The following is a 16,939-nucleotide window of genomic DNA, read 5'->3' as shown; positions in this document are numbered from 1 at the left end:
TGCCTCGGGGTCTGGGCACGGTTCCATCCCCACCCTGAACCGGGCTCTTTTTCCGCAAACCCTGCGTGAACCTGCAGTGCACCTCAAGAGCCAGTAGGGAGCACGTTTTTCTTAGATCCCACCAGATGAGTTTAAGACGTGGGAGGGGAATTAAACTCCGGGGTGGGTTAGAGCAGACGGGGGCTGGGAGCCAGGACTCCAGGGTTCCCTGCTAGGCTCTGGGTGGGGAGTGGGGGTTAGTGGTGAGAGCAGGGGGGCTGGGAGCCAGGATCCTGGGTTCTGTTCGTAGCTGATGCTGTCTGTGACCTTGGCCATGTTCTCTGCTGTTCATAATGAGCCACTTGAAAGGCAGGTTTTGCAGCTGAATGGATGTTTGTTCCGCAGCAGTGCGTGAAAGGAGCTTAGAATAGCCCAAGGCCTGAAATAGCTGAGGGGCACCGGCTGAGCTGGGGGGGCCCGGGGCTGGGCTAGCAGGGGCTGCGGGTCGGGAGTCAGGGGCACCGGCAAAGCTGGGGTGTGGGGAGTTCAGGTATGGGTCTATCTCAGGGCTACGCCTCCCCTCCCACGTGCTGCAGTGCATTGCAGGTCGTTCTGTTGGGCCCCCCTGCCCTGTAGCTTCACCCCACACAGAGCCCCCCCCTCCGGCCCAGAGATGTTTGGGGTTTGGCTGTGGAAGCTTCGCTCTCTTTTCGGAAGAAGGTTGAAATTTAAAAAGGAAAATAATAAATCAGTAACCAACCGAACCTGGTGCTGCCTGTCTTATTCCAGCGGGTCAGTAGGGGGCAGTGAAAGGGCCACATGGCTAGGCGAGGGGTCCCTGTGTAACCAGTCGCCCTGCCCCAGAGGTGGCTGCATCTCAGGGCTGGGTGAGGGGTCCTTGGGTAACCAGCTGCCCCACCTCTTCCCCCCACAGCATTACCCCGAAGTGGGGCTCCTGTGTAACCCCCCCAGTGCATCCCAACTTAGTCGCTACGTTTTTTCCCCCTACCTAAGGCTGTTTTTCACGCTGCTCCCCTGGATGGTTTCAGCCCCATCCCCTGGCTGAGCGTCCCCCCACCCCCCAGAGACCGGCCAGTCCCGGCTTGTCCCCCGGGGCCCTCGGCAGACGGCGTGTGGACAACTGGGGTTACCCTTGGAAAGCGCTGGGCTGAGCCCGGGGCGGGAGCGTGGCTGAGATCGGGCCCACAAAGGCGGCCTGCATCAGCCCTGGTGCCATGCCGGTCACTCGTGACCGGGGAGCCTGGCGCGCGTGGGGTTGGACAGGACCGACGTGTGGCCGGGGCCTCGGCAGCCGGGAACGTCCCCGGAGAGCTGCTGACTCATCGGTAATCGAGTCACACGGGTGGTGACGGGCCAGCGCACGCAGGCAGTGCTTTTCTGGAGGCTTCCCGGCTCCTGGAAGGGGGGCACGGGGCAGGAGCCAGGACTCCTGGGTTCTCTCCCCGGTTCTGGGAGGGGAGTGGGGGCTGGTGGGTTAGAGCTGGGGGGCTGGAAGCCAGGACTCCTGGGTTCTCTCCCCGGTTCTGGGAGGGGAGTGGGGGCTGGTGGGTTAGAGCGGGGGGGCTGGGAGCCAGGACTCCTGGGTTCTCTCCCCGGCTCTGGGAGGAGAGTGGGGGCCGGTGGGTTAGAGACGGGGTGCTCGGAGCCAGGATTCTGGGGTGCTGGGAGCCAGGACTCCTGGGTTCTCTCCCCGGCTCTGGGAGGAGAGTGGGGGCCGATGGGTTAGAGCAGGGGGGGCTGGGAGCCAGGACTCCTGGGTTCTCTCCCCGGCTCTGGGAGGGGAGTGGGGGCTGGTGGGTTAGAGACGGGGTGCTCGGAGCCAGGATTCTGGGGTGCTGGGAGCCAGGATTCCTGGGTTCTCTCCCCAGCTCTGGGAGGAGAGTGGGAACTGGTGGGTTACACCAGGGGGGGCTGGGAGTCAGGACTCCTGGGTTCTCTCCCCAGCTCTGGGAGGGAGTGAGGTGTAGTGGTTAGAGCCAGGGGCTGGGAGCCAGGACAAACCCCAAACACCCCAATGTCCATCCGATGCGCCTGTCGTTTGCTACATGACTGAGTTCGGATCAGGCCAATATCTTGCTAATCCTGGCAGAGAATAACAGAGGGGACAAAATACTTGACCCATAAACCCAGTTAGCCTCTTATTCACTCCGGAGTCAATCCAGAGTCACTCCACCGGAGTCTATGGTCTGATCCCCCGCTCACTCACTCCAGAGTCAATCAGGAGTCACTCCACAGGAACACTGGGACAATCACCCACACACACACACATTCTAGCGTCAATCAGACGTCACTCCACATCTTGGTTGTAACCCCCTTGCCCTGTGTGATGCCAGGCCACCCAGTGCAAGAACAGGGGGCTGGCACAGTGTGTCACGCTGCCCCCTCTATGACATATCGGTGCCTAAGTCCCATGGGCAGTCCCTGCCCTTCCACCTTCTTGCGTCCAGCTGGGCGGCCCCACGGGCCGCATCCCAAACCCGCCTGATCACGTCCTGTTCGCTAATTCACCTCTTCCTCTTCACCCCCTGGGTGCAGTGACACCCCAGTTACAGCCATGCCAGGAAAGTGGCTGGTCTGGCCCAGCCAGCTGCCAGGCCCACAGTAATTAGCCGACAAATTTCATGCTTCCTCAGCCAGGCGCGTGGAGATAACGTGCCTCCCGTGACCGAGGGAGGCTGGCCGGGCACATGGCGGCTTCAATTTCCAGAGACAGGCAGGTGGGGCTGTGTGCCTCAGTTTCCCTACCTCTTTGGCTAGTCTTTGGGGCAGTGCCCGTTGCTCGCCGTGAGTCTGTGCAGGATCTGGCGCAATGTGGGGGACCCAGATCTGGTTGGGTGCGCTTGCAGCTTCCATAAGACTGTGATTATTTTGCAGGGCTGGGAGGGGATAGCAGTGGGGCTGTGGGTCAGGAGTGAGGGGCACCAGCAGAACTGGGGGGAAGCCCCCTTTCCGGGTTACAATCCCAGCCGCTGGCGCCGGGTTGAGTAATCCTGGGAAAACTGGTTCCTGGGATTATGCAAATCCTGGTGGAAGCTGGCACAGTGCCCGCGGCTGGGAAATCAGGCCAGGACCCAACCCCCGGCACGCACCTCTCTGCCCATCCCCCACTCCAAGCCCTGCAGAGCTGGCGCCCCTGAGAGGGGACAGGCCCCTGCCCCATTCTCTGCCCCCCTGAGCCATCCAGTCCCCGCCGTGGGGCCAGGTGGGAGCCGGGGGGAGAAAGGCCTGGGTCCGTCCCCCATACCAGAGAGGAGGGGGTTAAGAGCCGGCCCTGGGGGCGGGACGCCTGTAACTTTCTGGCTGTGTGGCATGTAGGCACCTGGTGTATTTATTTACCCGCTGGGAATGACTCACGGGTTGTGGCTGGTGGGTGTGAGTCAGAAGTTGGGAAATTGGCCATGCGGCAGGGCACAGGCCGCCGGGTCATCTCCCCCTTCCCAGAAGCTATTTGCCTCAGGGGTCACACGGGCACCTAGATCCCCTCTGTAGCTCCCAGGCCCCCCGATTCACCCCGACGCCCCCAGGCCCAGCCCAGACTCCAGTAAAACCAAGGCCCGCCAGCAGCGAATGCGACAGGCCAAGGTTCCTGCTGGTCTGGGGGTGTCCGAAACCTGTTGCAACCCCAAGCCAGGCAGACAACAGGAAACCCCCCTGCACCAGGTGGGGTCTGGGGTGAGGAAATCAAGCTGGTTGTAGGATGGGGGAGGGATAGTTCAGTTGTTGGAGCAGTGGCATGCTAAACGCAGGGTTGTGAGTTCAATCCTTGAGGGGGCCATGTTAGGGATCTGGGGCAAAAATCTGTCTGGGGATTGGTCCTGCTTTGAGCAGGGAGTTGGACTAGATACCTCCTGAGGTCCCTTCCAACCCTGATATTCTATGATTCTATGACAGGGATAGTTGGGGTACATGGGTGCTGGAGAGGAAAGCGGATGTTTGGGACATAAACACACCCGATCTATCAATCGCCCACGCACAGCCCGCGGGGGGGGACACACCACAAATGTACCACCACCAGGGCGGTCGGCCTGGAGACACCATAGGCGACCACGGTCGCGGGTACACCAGTGCACAGCCAGACGAACCGGCACACTGCGCTGCCACCCGCACCATGACCGTCGCCGTACCCCCGCTCGCGGGCAACAAGTAATGCACTGGAGATGGGGCCAGAGACAGCCGCACAACCACACAGCCGCCCAATGCGCCAACCCCGTGGCGAAATGCAAGCACCCAGCCACCCCTGCTCTAGCCACTAGCCCCCACTCCCTTCCCAGAACAGGGAGAGAACCCAGAACCTGGCTCCCAACCCCCCACTCTAACCACCCATCCAGACCCATTGTTGACAAGGGAGCCCAGCTATCTGCTAACGACTCCAGCTGCTGCTGGCTCCGGCCGCCCCGGGGCAGGGACGCTGGGCTGGGCCTGCCGACTCCACTTGAATCCAGGCCAGGGCCCATCACCTGCAGGAAGAGCATATGACGCATGGTTGGACCAGCAGCTGGGGGATGACCTAATCCTACCCCCGTGATCTCCTGCCACTCCCTCTCCTCAGTCCTTGTCCGGTGCAGGAAACCAAGGCAGCATTGAGAGCCCGCCGAGGAACGCAGCCACCTCTGGGGTGGGACGCAGCAGCCGTGTAACAGCCGCAGAGGAACAGTGCATAGGGATTGCTCACTTAACACTGCAATGCAGCCACCTCTGGGGTGGTATGCAGCAGCTGGGTAACAGCCCCAGAACAACACTACCTAGGGATCGCTGGCCTGGGACCAGAATGCAGCTAATTCTGGGGCAGGGCACCACTGAGGTTTAACAGCTGCATGACACGATCGTTTAGGACAGAATGTGCAAGAACCACGTTAGGAAGCTGGAATAGGCGGACGGGGCAGGGGGAGGCCGTAAGCCATGGGGTCCTGTCAGAACAACAGCCGGACCCACCGGGGGGCCCACATGCCCAGTCCTGTAAAGCACGGAGGGTCAGTCCAGGCCCTCAGCTGGATTGAAGGCTGAAGGGAGAGCTCAGTCTAGTGGCTGGGGCTCTGGGCGTGGGCACCCGAGTCTATCCCCACCTTGGGCTATCACTTCCACCGTCTCAGTGCCTCAGTTTCCCCACCTAGCCTTTGCCTATTGAGATTGATCGCTCTTTTGAGGCAGGGGCTGTCTGCATCCGCGCAGCACCCAGCATGATGGGGCCCCGATCTCAGCCGGGGTCCGTGCAGCGCCCGGCGCGACGGGACCCTGATTTTAACCAGGACCGTTATATACGACAGTGATGCGCAGAAATAGTGACTGTGTCCTGCAGAGACGGAGGGACGCTGGTATTTCTGCGCCTGCGGCCAGGCCGTTCCGGCAAACGCAGCCGGCCAGCCAGACTTGGCGGTGTTAAGTAGCCTGCGCAGAGACCCCGAGCCCCGCCGGAGAGCCGGTCCCCTCAGAGGGGAATTATTTATGATTTCTCTCCAGCGGGCGCCCAGGGGCCCCAGGCCCGGCTGAGGGCTGCGCCGGGGGCACGCACAGGAGGCCGGCAGAGGCGTGAGGGGAAGCAACGGGTTTCGGACGGACGGAAACAGGCCGTTAGCTAGGGGGCAGGGGGGCGCAGAGCGGTCTGGGCTCTGCCAGGGAACCAGGGTTAGGGGATCCCCTCGGCCCCGCAGCTGGAGGCGCCGCCCTGGGGTTTCCCGAACCAAGCTCCTTCGGTCGGCTGCTCTGTGCCTCCTTTTACTGCGGGAGAAAGTGACACCGTGACAGGCCCATGGTCAGAGACGGGGACAGAACCCAGGAGTCCGGGCTCCCATCCACCACCCCCCCCCCCCCGAGAACCCAGGAGTCCGGGCTCCCATCCACCACCACCACCCCCCCCCCCCCCCCCGAGAACCCAGGAGTCCGGGCTCCCATCCACCACCACCACCACCCCCCCCCCCGAGAACCCAGGAGTCCGGGCTCCCATCCCCCCCCCACCCCGAGAACCCAGGAGTCCGGGCTCCCATCCCCGCACCCAGCCCGAGAACCCAGGAGTCCGGGCTCCCATCCACCACCACCACCACCCCCCCCGAGAACCCAGGAGTCCGGGCTCCCATCCCCCCCCACCCCGAGAACCCAGGAGTCCGGGCTCCCATCCCGAGAACCCAGGAGTCCGGGCTCCCATCCAACCCCCCCCAGAGAACCCAGGAATCCGGGGCTACCCCGCGCGGCGGGTCCGGGAAAGGGCGGGATTTGGGCCGCGGGCGGGCCCCGCCCCCCAGGCAGGGGGCGTGGCCAGGCCGGGTATATAACCGCCGCCGGCCCGCGCGAGGAAGCCGTTAGGCGAGAGAACGAATCCGAGCGCGCGCGTGGCCCCTTCCCCCTCTCGGGTACGGCGGCCGGCAGCGGACACGCGAGCCATGGACGCGAACACGGAGGCGGGCGCCGCCGAGTTGGAGTGCGGCATCTGCTACCTGCCCTACGACCGCCAGGCGCGCGCCCCGCGCCGTCTCGGGCCCGCGCACGGCGCCTGGCGCCGCCCCGCCCCCTGCCGCCACGCGCTCTGCACCGCCTGCCTCTGCCGCCTGGCGCGCGACCAGGGCTGGGAGAAGGTCACGTGCCCCTTCTGCCGCACCCTCACCTCGCTGCGCGTGCGCGGCAGGGGCGGGGAGGCGGGGACGAGGTGGCGGAGCAGCAGCAGCCGGCGCCGCCTGGCCCTGCCCCCCGTCGACCCCGAGCTCTGGAAGCGGATTGGCCGGCGGGAAGGAGCGGGGGAGCAGGAGGAGGCGGCACCTGGCGATGACGTACCGGAGGAGGCGGGCCAATCGCGGCTGTGGCGGGCGCTGAAGAAGCTCTTGAGAGGAGGAGGGGGCGGCAGCAGCCGCAGTAGCGCGAGGGAGCGGCAGCCAATCAACCGTGAGTATCTCGCCTCGCGCGCTCCTTCAGCTCCCTCTTCTCCCCCGCTCCCCTCCAACCGTCTCAACGGTTCGGGGGCGCGCTGCCTACCCGAGGGGCGGGGCCGCACGCGCCTGAGGAGGGCGCAGAGCCTTAGCCACGTACATCCGGGTCCTTCCCACTTGGGCCAAGGGCGGGCTCTGAGGGGAGGGAGCCTGGCGTCACTTGGCCAATGGGGGCGGGGGGAGGCGTCAAGTCACCCCCCCCCCTCCAGCGCGTGCGCCCCACCACCCCTAGGGGTCTCTGGTGGGGGGGGAGCTGATGTGGGAGATGTCAAATCACTCCCTCCCCCCATCATGCCCACCCTTGGGGGGTGATGTCAGCTCACTCCCCCTCCAGCATGTGACCCCTCACCCCTAGGTGTGTGATGTCATCCCCTCCTTGATGATGTCATCTCTTATTGGAGGGGTGACATCATCCCCTGTCCTTGGCCATGGGAAGAGTAGGGTCTAGTGATTAGAGTGGGGGTGTGGGAGCGGGCTGGGAGCCAGGACTCCTGGGTTCCATCCCTAACTCTGGGAGGGAAGTGGTGTCTAGTGGGTTAGAGTGGGGGAGGGGGGCTCTCGGAGGCAAGTGGGGCAGGAGATCAGGCATCATCAGGAACCATCCCTCCTTTCTGCTCAGTCCCCCTCTCTAACGCAGGGACAGGAAATCCTCAAGCAGTGGCATTTCATTGGTAAATATTTGCCAGACTGGGTTGCGTGGGCCGGGAAGTGGGGTGGGTGACGTTCTCGCTTGTGTAGTTACGTCTCTGCCTGTACTCACGGCTCTGTGACTCTCTCCCGCAGCCTACGGTCCAGAGATGAAGGACCTCGCCCTCATGACCTGCTACATCATGTGAGGCTCCAAGGGCTAGACCCAAGAGCTGGGGCTGGCTTTTCGTCAAAAGGCTTTGAATGCTCTTGGGAGAAACCAGCTCTTCCCCCTCCCACGCAGTGCTGGCTGTGCTTCCCCTCCAGGCAGGTAGTTACTGACTGTCCGGTCTCATCAGACTCCATCAGCTCTATGGGACTCTACCATAGCACTGGAGCTAGAGTTCCTGGTTCTCATTAACCTGCAGAAAGAGATTCACGAGGCACCCGGGATTGATGTGATCGCCTGCGGCCTTGACTCATCACTGCTCATCTCTGTTGGAGCACGGAGACTTGACGGGGGCTGTCGGGTCGAATCAGCAGCAGATAGGCAGAGGTGTCCCTTCCTGGAGATCTCTGAACACCTGTCACCATGAGACCTGGTGGCTGATCATTTTGAAGGCTGGCATCCCAACAGCTTGTCTGGTCCTGACATCTTCAGCCCCTGAAATGCCTACGTGTCTGGCTCTTCCACTCTCCACCTCTCTCTGCCATATAAAATGCCAGCGATGCCACTGACCTACCTACCAGCAGATACTGTAAATATCTCTGGTGGAAAGTCCTGTACAGGCAAAATCTGAGCCTCAAGTATTAACGGATTCAGACAGCAAGGTTAAGTCTGTGTACTAATGAACTAGTTAAAAATACCCCCTCAAACCCATGACCTCTTTCTCTGCGAATCCCAATGAAAAGCCTATTGCTGTGGTGGTGGTGCCAAATTATCTGCCAACCCTTATCCTTTACCATTGCACAAGTTAGCAGCCCGATCTGCAGGCAGAATTCCTGTCTGGCCCCAATTCCGGAGTGCTGCATGTGACTATATTGCATGAGGCAAGGGTTTCAGATAAAGAGGCGGGCTTCTTGGTGCTCTCTGCTATTGTAGCATTTCTGTGAAATGAATTTAAATATTGAAGGGTTGGAAATAGAGAATGTCTGCATCTGTTGTCTTTAATATTTGACTACTGTAACTTATATTTAATTTTAATAAAACCTGAGATGTCAACGTTTATTAGGTTGCCTTGATCTCCTTTCCAGCAGGGAGGTGGTGCCTGGGGGCAGGGTCATCAGTAGACCACATTGGGAGGGAGGTCCAATAATCAGGACAGGGAGTCAGGACTCTTTCTGTCCCTGGCTCTGGCTTAAGGAATGGTCTGCAGTGGTTAGAGCAGGAGGTGGTTCTCTTTTAAGCCCTGTTGCAGAGCCAGGGTCCTGCCTTAACCTGAATAGTGCATAACCTCAAATGTGAAGGGTACTCACATTGATTTGTGGCATCTCTTGCCAGGGGCTAGCAGCAGAAACAACCTCCTAGAAGAGTCATTCTAGTTACTGTATGGCCTGCTCCTGCTTCTGTGTAGTTTTAAGACCGGGTGCAGCTTCTGTCCCCTTTGTAGACCCAACACTTTTATCTAGGTGGCACAAAAATGGTCTCTAACTCTCACAGCTGCCTCTGCTCTTTCTTTCCCACTCCTTGAGCCTCTGATTGTTCTCTGCACCTGTGTTCTGCCGAGGTGCCTCAATTTTATCCCCTATTCAGGACTTCAGGTTTTCATTTCCTACCACCGACCGCTCTTTAAAATGGGCCCTTTGAACTCCACGTGGATTTGGCTGCACCATCGCTTGAGATTAGAGCTGCATGCCATAACTACCTATCTCTACCTGGCCTAGGGGAGAGGATATGACTAAGATTTTGGTGACTAACAACTCGCATTAAGCACCAGTTGTTTCAGGCAAAATTTAATAGATTCTAAGCCCTCTGTGATCATCTAGTCTAATCTGCATAACACAGGCCAGAGAGCTTCCTTGAATTATCTCCTGTTTAAATTAGAGTAGAATCTCTTAGAAAAAACATCTAATCTTGATCACCACGGATCTCTGTTGCTTGGCCTCTCCTCCAGAAGAAAACTCAATCCGTGGCAACCTGGGGTACCCTATTTCAGGGCAGGGTTATAAAGAGAACACATTAAAATTGTCAGAACTAGAATTGTGCAAATAACTGTTTTGTTTTCTGGCTGTTCTAAAAAATGTGTGGGGGGGATCATTTTGGGTAGAAACGAGAATTTTTGGAACTCTGGTGAACTGAACAGTGGAGGAAAAAGTCAAGTCACAGAAAAGGTTGAATTTAACCCAAAATGTAACACTTTGATTTTTGTGATTTAGCAATTCAAACTTGAAGTAAAGTTTGAAACAGTCATTTAGAATCTCAACCTTTCTTTTCTTTGGCCAAAAATTTCAGCTGAAAAATTCCACCCTGCTCTTGTAGTGACGGTTTGGCATCTATAGTCACTAGCCATGCATGATCCCTGGCTAAGTTCAGCTTGACCCCCTTCTTACCAGCAGCTCCATTGACTCATGCTTCCTCTGATCTTAAAATGATCTCTTGGCATGTGACTTTCAGATCACAAAGAGGGCATTGCCTCACAGCCTACACCCTTCCGGACGTGCTCTTCTCCTTTGTCACCTAGGATGTGACACTGAGCCTCAAGTAGAGTTTCTTGGTGGCAGTAAATAAGGGGAAAATGAGGGATACCAGCCAGGCAGATTGGAACATGGCCAGTCCCTAGAGACCCCCTGTCTTGCTAATGGGCCTCTGTGGCTCTTAATTGTAGTTGCTTGCGCTTTGTGCCTGACAGGAAACAAATCTAGAGTAAAAATAAACAGAAGTGGGTGGACTTTCCTTTTTTTAAGACCGACCCAGTTTGGGGAGCTCGTGAAGTGGGTTTTTTCCATCTGTGCCCTTTCCCAAAGGAGGTGTAAGTGGGTTTAAGGCCGCAAGGGGCTGTCAGATCATCTCGTCTGACCTTCTGCAGAGCACGGGCTGGTCAATTTCACCCAGATACTGCTACGTTGAGCCTGATGATTTCAGTTACACCAAAGCATGTCAGCCCTCAGGATGCTAAACTGGCTGAGAACAGAAGAGTGCCAGGTGCCAAGCCTGGGTCCCCCGCAATGGCAGGGAATTGACTAGGTGAATTCCCTGCCCCCTCCGCCACCCTTCCCCCCCCCCCACACACACACACAGTCCCTGTCTATTTGATCTGTGAGGAAATTCCTTCCCATCCACCAAATCTGTCGATTAATTGGACCCGCATGTGAGCAAGACATAGCAGCCAGGCATCCAGAGAGGATTCTCTGGACAAGCTCAGAGCACTGTCATGTCTCCTGTTGTGGCCAATTGTTGATGTTTCAGAGGAAGGTGGGGGCAGGGGAGATTGCAAACACACAGCGGGTGGGGGAAAAAAATCTGTTCTTGGACCCTGCAGGTGACCAGCTGAAGCCCTGAAACATGAGGTTGGATTCATAGACTCCAAGACCAATTGGGACCACAAAAACCATCCAAACAGCCCACAGAAGCTGGATTAAAACACCTCTTTCACAAAGCTATCTTGTCATAAAGGCTCCAAACAAGGGAGAGTCCCTTGAAATGTTACCCTCTCTGGTATTTGCCTTCCAGCTCAAGGGAAGAAACCACTGCTTCTGTAGCTTCTCCTGGAGATTTTGCGTGCCTGGATCTGCTTGCTTCATAAGGTGACGTCATACAGAAGGGCCTCAGGCTGGTTGGCTGCATTTCACCCACGTTCCTAACAGAGAAGGCTGTTTTCTGAACAAAGTATGTAGGCTACATATTTACATGTTGGGGGGGGGGGGTCTATCCTTGAAAGCAATGACTGAAAAAAATATGGAGAGTGTGGTGGATAATCAGGTGAACCATGAGCTCCCAATGCAACTCTGTGACCAAAAGGGCTAATGCAGTGCCTGGATGCATAAACAGGAGCAGCATAAGTAGGAGCAGAGAGGTTATTTTACCTCTGTATTTGGCACGGGTGTGACTGCTGCTGGAATGCCGAGTCCAGGTCTGGTGTCCACAATTCAGGAAGGATGTTGATAAATTGGAGAAGGATCAGAGAAGAGCCATGAGAATGATTACAGGATTCAAAAACCTGCCTTAGAGTGTGTCAAGGAGCTCAATCTAGATAATTTAAGAAAGAGAAGGACCAGGGGTGACTTGATCACAGTCTGTAAGTATGTACGTGGGGAACCAATATTTAATAATGGGTTCTTCAATCAAGTAGAGAAAGGTAGAACAACATGTTCCTATGGCTGGAAATTGAAGCGAGACAAATTCAGACTGGAAATAAGGCATAAAATTTTAACAGAGCAGTTAACCATAGGAGCAACTTACCAGGGGCTGTGGTGGATTCTCTCACTGACCATTTTTTAAATCAAGATTCAGTGTGTTCTAACTTCCACTGAAATCACTGAGTTAGGAGCTTAAATACCTTTGAAGAGCTGAGCCTACATTTCACTGACTTTCAATGAGACTTAAGTTCCTGAAAAGTCGCTTCTAAGATGTTCAAAAGAGCCTTGTGCTCAGAAGCTTGGCCAGCTGTCCCCGGTTGAGAGAGAGGTGTCAGGAGGGATGGGAGTTGAGCAGAAAACAGCCTCAGCAAAGCTATTAAAATCCACCCGTGCGGCACTGTGTGACAGCCATAAAAGAGGTACGTGCATAAAAGAGCAGTGTAACTAGGTCAGATGTGGTTGGATTTCAGCTCTCCGAGGCTAAGCAGAGGGAAAGGGAGCTGCGTGCCGTCCAGAATAATTCTATCTCTTGGGTCCCTTGCCGTTCTAACATGGATGCATAGATTATAACACCAGGAGCGACCATTGTAGTCCTATCTTGTATAATACACTGGGTGGGAAGCCCCCAGCCCAGTTTCTGGGCTATATTTATTTTGTTTTTAGATTTCAAATCCGAAAGATGCCTTTCTGACACACTGATGCACCCTAGCATAATTTATCATATAATTAAATTAAATCTGAGCAGTGTTAAAATCATTGCTTCACAGGGTCTCGGACGGCCAGCTACCTACCCCTTCATCTAGGAAGCTGTCTCTAGAGATCCTGCCCAACAAAGGTCTTTTGCAGCATGCCTGGATAGTTGCGTTATTTGGGCTATTTCAGATCATCTTGGGCGGCCTCCGAACCATGAGTAAATAAGCACAAGCAGATAGAAACGCTGTGCGTTAAAAAGCATGAAGGATGTTTCAAAGGGAGAGAAATGACATATTTAACAAACTTCTCCCAGCTGCCTAGTATCTAAGAATAGCCAGCTGTGCCTGCTCCTACCCCTTTCATCAGGGACTGCTGGGAGGGTGGCATGTAGTTGGGCCTGCAGCCCAGGACCAGAAGTGGAAGGTATTCTGATAAGGGTCATCCTTATGCCCTCTTTCCATCAACACAGCTACTCCCCAAATTTTCATGTCTAAAGGTAGACCCTCAAATCCATATTTAGGCCCCTGTAAACAGAAGTCTATGGAAGCTACCGGCCTCTGAACACCAAACTGGTTGTCTATGGTGCTAGTTGTGCACCTGAGTGTCTGGTTTTGGGCACCCAAAATGTTGACCTTTTGCCTCGGTTTCAGATTTCCCCATCTGTAATATGGGGGTACCTGGGAGCAGCGATGCAGATTAATTAGGAAAGCATAGGCTATGCCATACTGGATCTAGACCAGCATGTTGTCTCAGGTTCTTGTGAGGAAGGTGGAAGAACCCACTGTAGATAAAAGTGAAATAATCTGTCCCTCACATCCCCTTCTGATCCCTTTAGGAAGAGATTGGTTTAAACCTGGCAGCATGAGGAGTAAGATCTCTTACAATAGTGAATGCTAATCAACTTTGGCACTCTGGATATTCTTATCTACATGAATGTCCAATCCTTTCTTGAATCGTGTTGTGTTTCTTGGCTCAGTAGTACCTGAGCCAAGTTTTCAGCGAGTTTAGTGCTAAAGTTCTGGGGGGAGAGGGGGAGCTGCCCTGAGTCTGCAGAGAGCCTGAGCCAATTGCTCTGAGATGGGGAACTTTCCCGTTCATATCAATTACCCCCAGAGTTTGGGGATACTTACAATTTTGGGTGGAAACGACAACATTCTGGGTTTTTTTTCCCCATGGTTTCCAGGCAAAACCGTGAGTGCCAGTGAGAAATGTTTCCACATGACATTTCTTCGTTGGAAAATGTCAAAACCAAAATTTTGTGGGAAATGCTCGGTTTGGGACAAATTTCTTGATGTGAAACATTTTTGAAAAATTCTGAATGTTTCAAAACCGTAAATTATGTGTTTTCCACTTTGAAATTATTTTTTTTTTATTTTGAAATGTTTAGCTAATTAGAAGACAAAAATGTTAAAGCCCCAATATGGTTGGAATTGACATGAAACATTTGAAAATGACTGACACAAAATGTTTTGATTGACCTGAACTAAATTTTTTTTGGGGGGGAGGGAGGATTTTCAGTTGGTGAAAACATTCAAAGTTTTGTTTTTTGTTTGGTTTGTTTTGTTTTGTTTGTTTTTCCCCATCTGATTTGGGACTGGAAAATTTTCCAAACTCTCCCAGATGTTAGCAGGACTAAAAAAACATTTCCTACCAATCTCTTAAACTATGTGGAACTTGATAACTGGCTGAGTTTCCTCAAAACTCAAAGTGAATCTCGTAGCTCAAAGGAGTTTATTTTTGAGTTTACTAGTCATATTTCTCAAGCATGATGATTTCCTAGTAGCATTCCCTCTGAAGTATCTGCCAATGGCCACTGTCGGAAGACAGGATACTGGGCTATATGGACCATTGATCTGACCCAGTATGGCCGTTCTTATGTATGTGTTGTGACAGACCCAGACCAGTGGGGTACAGGAGTCTGGTAGAGGGCAAATATACTGGTCACTGGATGAGTAGTTTTCTGTTCCCTGAGTGACCAGCGCAGGGGCTGCACTAGAGTAATCAGGAACTTGCTAGAACCAGTTAAGGCAGGCAGGCTAATTAGGACACCTGGAGCCAATTAAGAAGCTGCTAGAATCAATTAAGGCAGGCTAATCAGGGCACCTGGGTTTTAAAAGGAGCTCACTTCAGTTTGTGGTGCGAGTTTGAGGCGCTGGGAGCAAGAGGCACAAGGAGCTGAGAGTGAGAGGGTGTGCTGCTGGAGGACTGAGGAGCACAAGTGTTATCAGACACCAGGAGGAAGGTCCTGTGGTGAGAATAAGGAAGGTGTTTGGAGGAGGCCATGGGGAAGTAGCCCAGGGAGTTGTAGCTGTCATGCGGCTGTTACAGGAGGCACTATAAACAGCTGCAGTCCACAGGGCCCTGGGCTGGAACCCGGAATAGAGGGCGGGCCTGGGTTCCCCCCAAACCTCCCAATTGACCTGGACTGTGGGTTCTTCCAAAGGGGAAGGTCTCTGGGCTGTTCCCCAACCCACACGGTGAATCTCTGAGGCAAGAAAATCTGCCAATAAGCGCAGGACCCACCAAGATAGAGGAGGAACTTTGTCACACTGCTGTCAGGAGTGGGATCTTGGGGTGCACAGCGCAGCAGAAGGAGGGTGATTTAAAAAAAAAAAAAAAGGGAGAGGGTTTATTTTTTTTTCACCACAATGGATGATGTAGTGCGGGCGTGGAGGCATGGATATGAGCTACGGCGGCCCAGCAGGAGGCTACCCGTGTCCAGGAAGCCGCCCAACAGGAGGCAGTGCGGCTGCAGCAAGAGACTAATCGCCTGCTGATGGACCAGGCTGCTCAAGACCGAGCTATGTTGCGGGAACTGGTAAACCAGGTAAAATCCCTTACAGAGCTGAATCGCAGCCATGATGGGACGCAGCTCATACGGGCCAGCCATTGGCTGCAGAAAATGACACTGGAGGATGGTGTAGAGGCATACCTTCTGGCCTTTGAGAGGACAGCCCTACGGGAGGCCTGGCCTCGAGATCAGTGGTCTGGTATCCTTGCCCCATTCCTGTGTGGGGAGGCCCAGAAGGCCTACCATGATCTGCCTGAAGAGGCTGCGGCAGACTACCCCCAGTTGAAAGCAGAGATCCTGGCCAGATCTGGAGTAACGACAACAGAGCAGGCCCAGCAATATCATGGTTGGAGGTACCAGGAAGACAAAACCCCGCGGTCCCAATTGTATGACCTCATCCATCTTGCACGAAAGTGGTTGCAAACAGGGTCCCAGAGTCCGGAAGAGATACTAGTGGTTCTAGTCATCGACCGATACATGAGGCGACTACCACCAGACCTTCGTGCCTGGGTAAGCCAGAACGAACCCTCCACCTATGACGAGGTTGTCGCCCTGGTAGAGAGGCGAAGGACAGCGAGGGAGCTGACCCGACCAGTTAAGGAAGAGGCACCCCGGGTTAAACTAGCAGCACCAAGCCCTAAAGTTTGGGTGACTGGGCCACCAGGCGGGCCCAGGTGGAAAAAGAGAGAGGCTGAAGGCCCATCAGAGGCCACAAAGAGTCGGAGCTAGGGTGACCAGATGTCCTGATTTTATAGGGACAGTCCTGATTTTTGGGTCTTTTCCTTATATAGGCTCCTATTACCCTCCCACCCCCTGTCCCAATTTTTCACATTTGCTGTCTGGTCACCCTAGTCGGAGCACTGAGGGAGAAGAAGATCGTGATGTTAGACTGCCCAAACCAAGAGACCGGGGAACGCCTAGGGCTCCATACAGATGTTATGCCTGCGGGGAGTGGGGACACACAGCTGCACAGTGTCCCGATGCTGAGGAGCCTATGCAGTGTACCCTGAGGAACTGGGCAGATCCATGCTCCCTAATCCACCTTGTGGGGGTCTCACTAACCCCACATATGTATACCAGACCAGTGAAACTAAATGGGGTAGGGACCACGGCATTGGTTGATTCGGGTAGTGCTATCATGCTTATCTCAGGGAAGCTCGTGAAGCGTAGTCAGCTGCTGCAGGCTAAACGTATGGGGATAACATGTGTCCATGGGACAGTTAGTTACTACCCCACCATCCCAGTAAAAATCGAGATCCAAGGGAACACTACTGAGGTAGCAGCAGGTGTAGTCCCTAAACTCCCATACCCGGTGCTCATAGGGAGGGACTTCCCAGGGTTTGGAAACTTACTCCCAGTAGGGGGATTGGAGAAAGATGGGGACCCTAAAATTGATGAGGCATCCACAGCAGACTGCCAACCCCCAATCTTCTCTGAAATATCCCCAGATTTGTTCTCCACTCCCAGACAGGGTAGAAAGACAAAAAGGGAAAGAAGGGCAGCTAAGGCCTTGGGAACCCGAATACTGACCCAAAGCCTGAGGGTCGCTCTTGTAGGTAGGCGGACCCGCGCAGCTGAAAAGGAGGCCACGCAGGAGGGAGAAGCACCTGAGTCTGAC

At 55.1% G+C, this 16,939-nt stretch overlaps 1 protein-coding gene across 1 annotated transcript; it reads left to right on the top strand.

Moving 5' to 3' along the window:
• Positions 1–6,318: 6,318 nt before the first annotated feature.
• RNF227 (ring finger protein 227) lies at positions 6,319–8,769 on the top strand. The gene is made up of 2 exons (XM_054005332.1): positions 6,319–6,870; positions 7,698–8,769. Exons 1-2 carry the CDS (start codon positions 6,375–6,377, stop codon positions 7,748–7,750), a joined length of 549 nt encoding a protein of 182 aa, XP_053861307.1. The 5' UTR covers positions 6,319–6,374; the 3' UTR covers positions 7,751–8,769.
• Positions 8,770–16,939: the final 8,170 nt, after the last annotated feature.

Source organism: Malaclemys terrapin, chromosome 15, assembly GCF_027887155.1.
Source record: "Malaclemys terrapin pileata isolate rMalTer1 chromosome 15, rMalTer1.hap1, whole genome shotgun sequence".
Taxonomy (NCBI): Eukaryota; Metazoa; Chordata; order Testudines; family Emydidae; genus Malaclemys; species Malaclemys terrapin.
Note: the sequence above shows the minus strand (reverse complement) of the source record. Positions and strands in the feature narration are given on the sequence as shown.